General features: G+C 68.2%; 1 protein-coding gene across 1 annotated transcript in view; it reads right to left on the bottom strand.

Moving 5' to 3' along the window:
- LOC109279485 (death-associated protein kinase 3-like) overlaps nucleotides 1-994 on the bottom strand; it is a 4619-nt gene extending 3625 nt beyond the window's left edge. The window contains exon 1 of the mRNA XM_019472309.1: nucleotides 990-994. Within this exon, the coding sequence (XP_019327854.1) occupies nucleotides 990-994 (5 nt within the window). The remainder of the gene's footprint in view (nucleotides 1-989) is intronic.
- Nucleotides 995-1229: the final 235 nt, after the last annotated feature.

The raw sequence follows: 1229 nt of genomic DNA, 5'->3' as shown, positions 1-1229 counted from the left end.
CCAAGACGCCGGCCACGGTCACAGCGCATCCCTGGGGATGGCCGCAAGCAGCCAATCCCCTCTGTCCCTTGCCGGACAGCCCTCTCACACCGTGCTGCCGAGCTGCTTTCGCAGGGAGGGGAAACTGAGGCACGGCTGAGCTCACGGGCTGCGGGGGACGCGCCGTCCTCGGGGGAGGCTGCCTGCCGTCCCACCACATCCCACTGCCGGTCAGCTCTCTGCCGGGAAAACCAGCCCGGCTTTGGCTGCGTGCTGGGGCTGGGCTGGGCGGCTGCACCGAGCAAACGCCCCGGCACCAGCCGGCCGGAAAAATGGGCTCCCAAAGAAATGACCTCGCAGGTGGCAGCAGCCGCTCCCCAGCGTCCGACTACCAAAAAGCACCGCAGGACCCCGAAACTCCCTGACCCCCCCCTGCACCGGGACAGACCCTGACCCCATCATGCCGGGGGGAGCTGGTACCCCTTACCTCCGTGCAAGGGTCCGGGCCCCCGGTGCCACCGCGCACGGCTCCAGCCTTCCTCCAGCAAACCCTGGCAGTGCCAGGCTTTTCCTCAAAGTCCTGGCGTTTTCCAGGGAGCTGGGGCAGGATCTGGCCGCCGGCCGGCTGCGGCTCAGAAAAAGAAAAACTCTTTGCGTTCTTCCTCCCAAGGTCTCTTGAGAAATCCCCCCACGCTGTCCCTGTGGCCGGCTGCGGAGAGGAGCTGGAAAAGGCCTTTCACAGGCAATTCCCGGAGTTTCCAGTGCCTCGGTTCCTCGAGGAGCGGCCAGGACCCGGTAGGACGAGCCGCAGGTGGCCAATGTCCCCCTCGCCGATGTCCCCCGGCCGCTCGACACCCGTAAGCGTGAGGTTTGCAAACAGGAAACCTGGCTGACAGATAAAAACGTTGCACGGCGGCTGCCAGAGGGGAAGCGGAGCGGAGGGTGTGAAGGTAGCGGGGAGGGACGGGTTTCTTAAGGTGGAGAGAGCCGGAGCTGGCACCGCGCCGCACCGCATGCCGGGGGATGCCCGGGCGCACCGGGCACCGTCCCGGGGCATGCCCAGCCACCGCCCGGCGCACCCCATCCCTGTCCCGGTGCGACGGATGAGCCGGTCCCAGCCCTAATCCCTGCAGCCTCTGGGGTGCAGCCGGGCTGGCACCGCTCTCGCCGCGGGGCCGGACGGAGCCTGGCACTGCCGGGAGGGAGAGTTGCGGCTGGCGTGCGGTGGCACCAGCGGTGCTGGCAGCTCA

This window comes from Aptenodytes forsteri, unplaced genomic scaffold (genome assembly GCF_000699145.1).
Source record: "Aptenodytes forsteri isolate BGI_AS27 unplaced genomic scaffold, ASM69914v1 Scaffold332, whole genome shotgun sequence".
Lineage (NCBI taxonomy): Eukaryota > Metazoa > Chordata > Aves > Sphenisciformes > Spheniscidae > Aptenodytes > Aptenodytes forsteri.
Note: the sequence above shows the minus strand (reverse complement) of the source record. Positions and strands in the feature narration are given on the sequence as shown.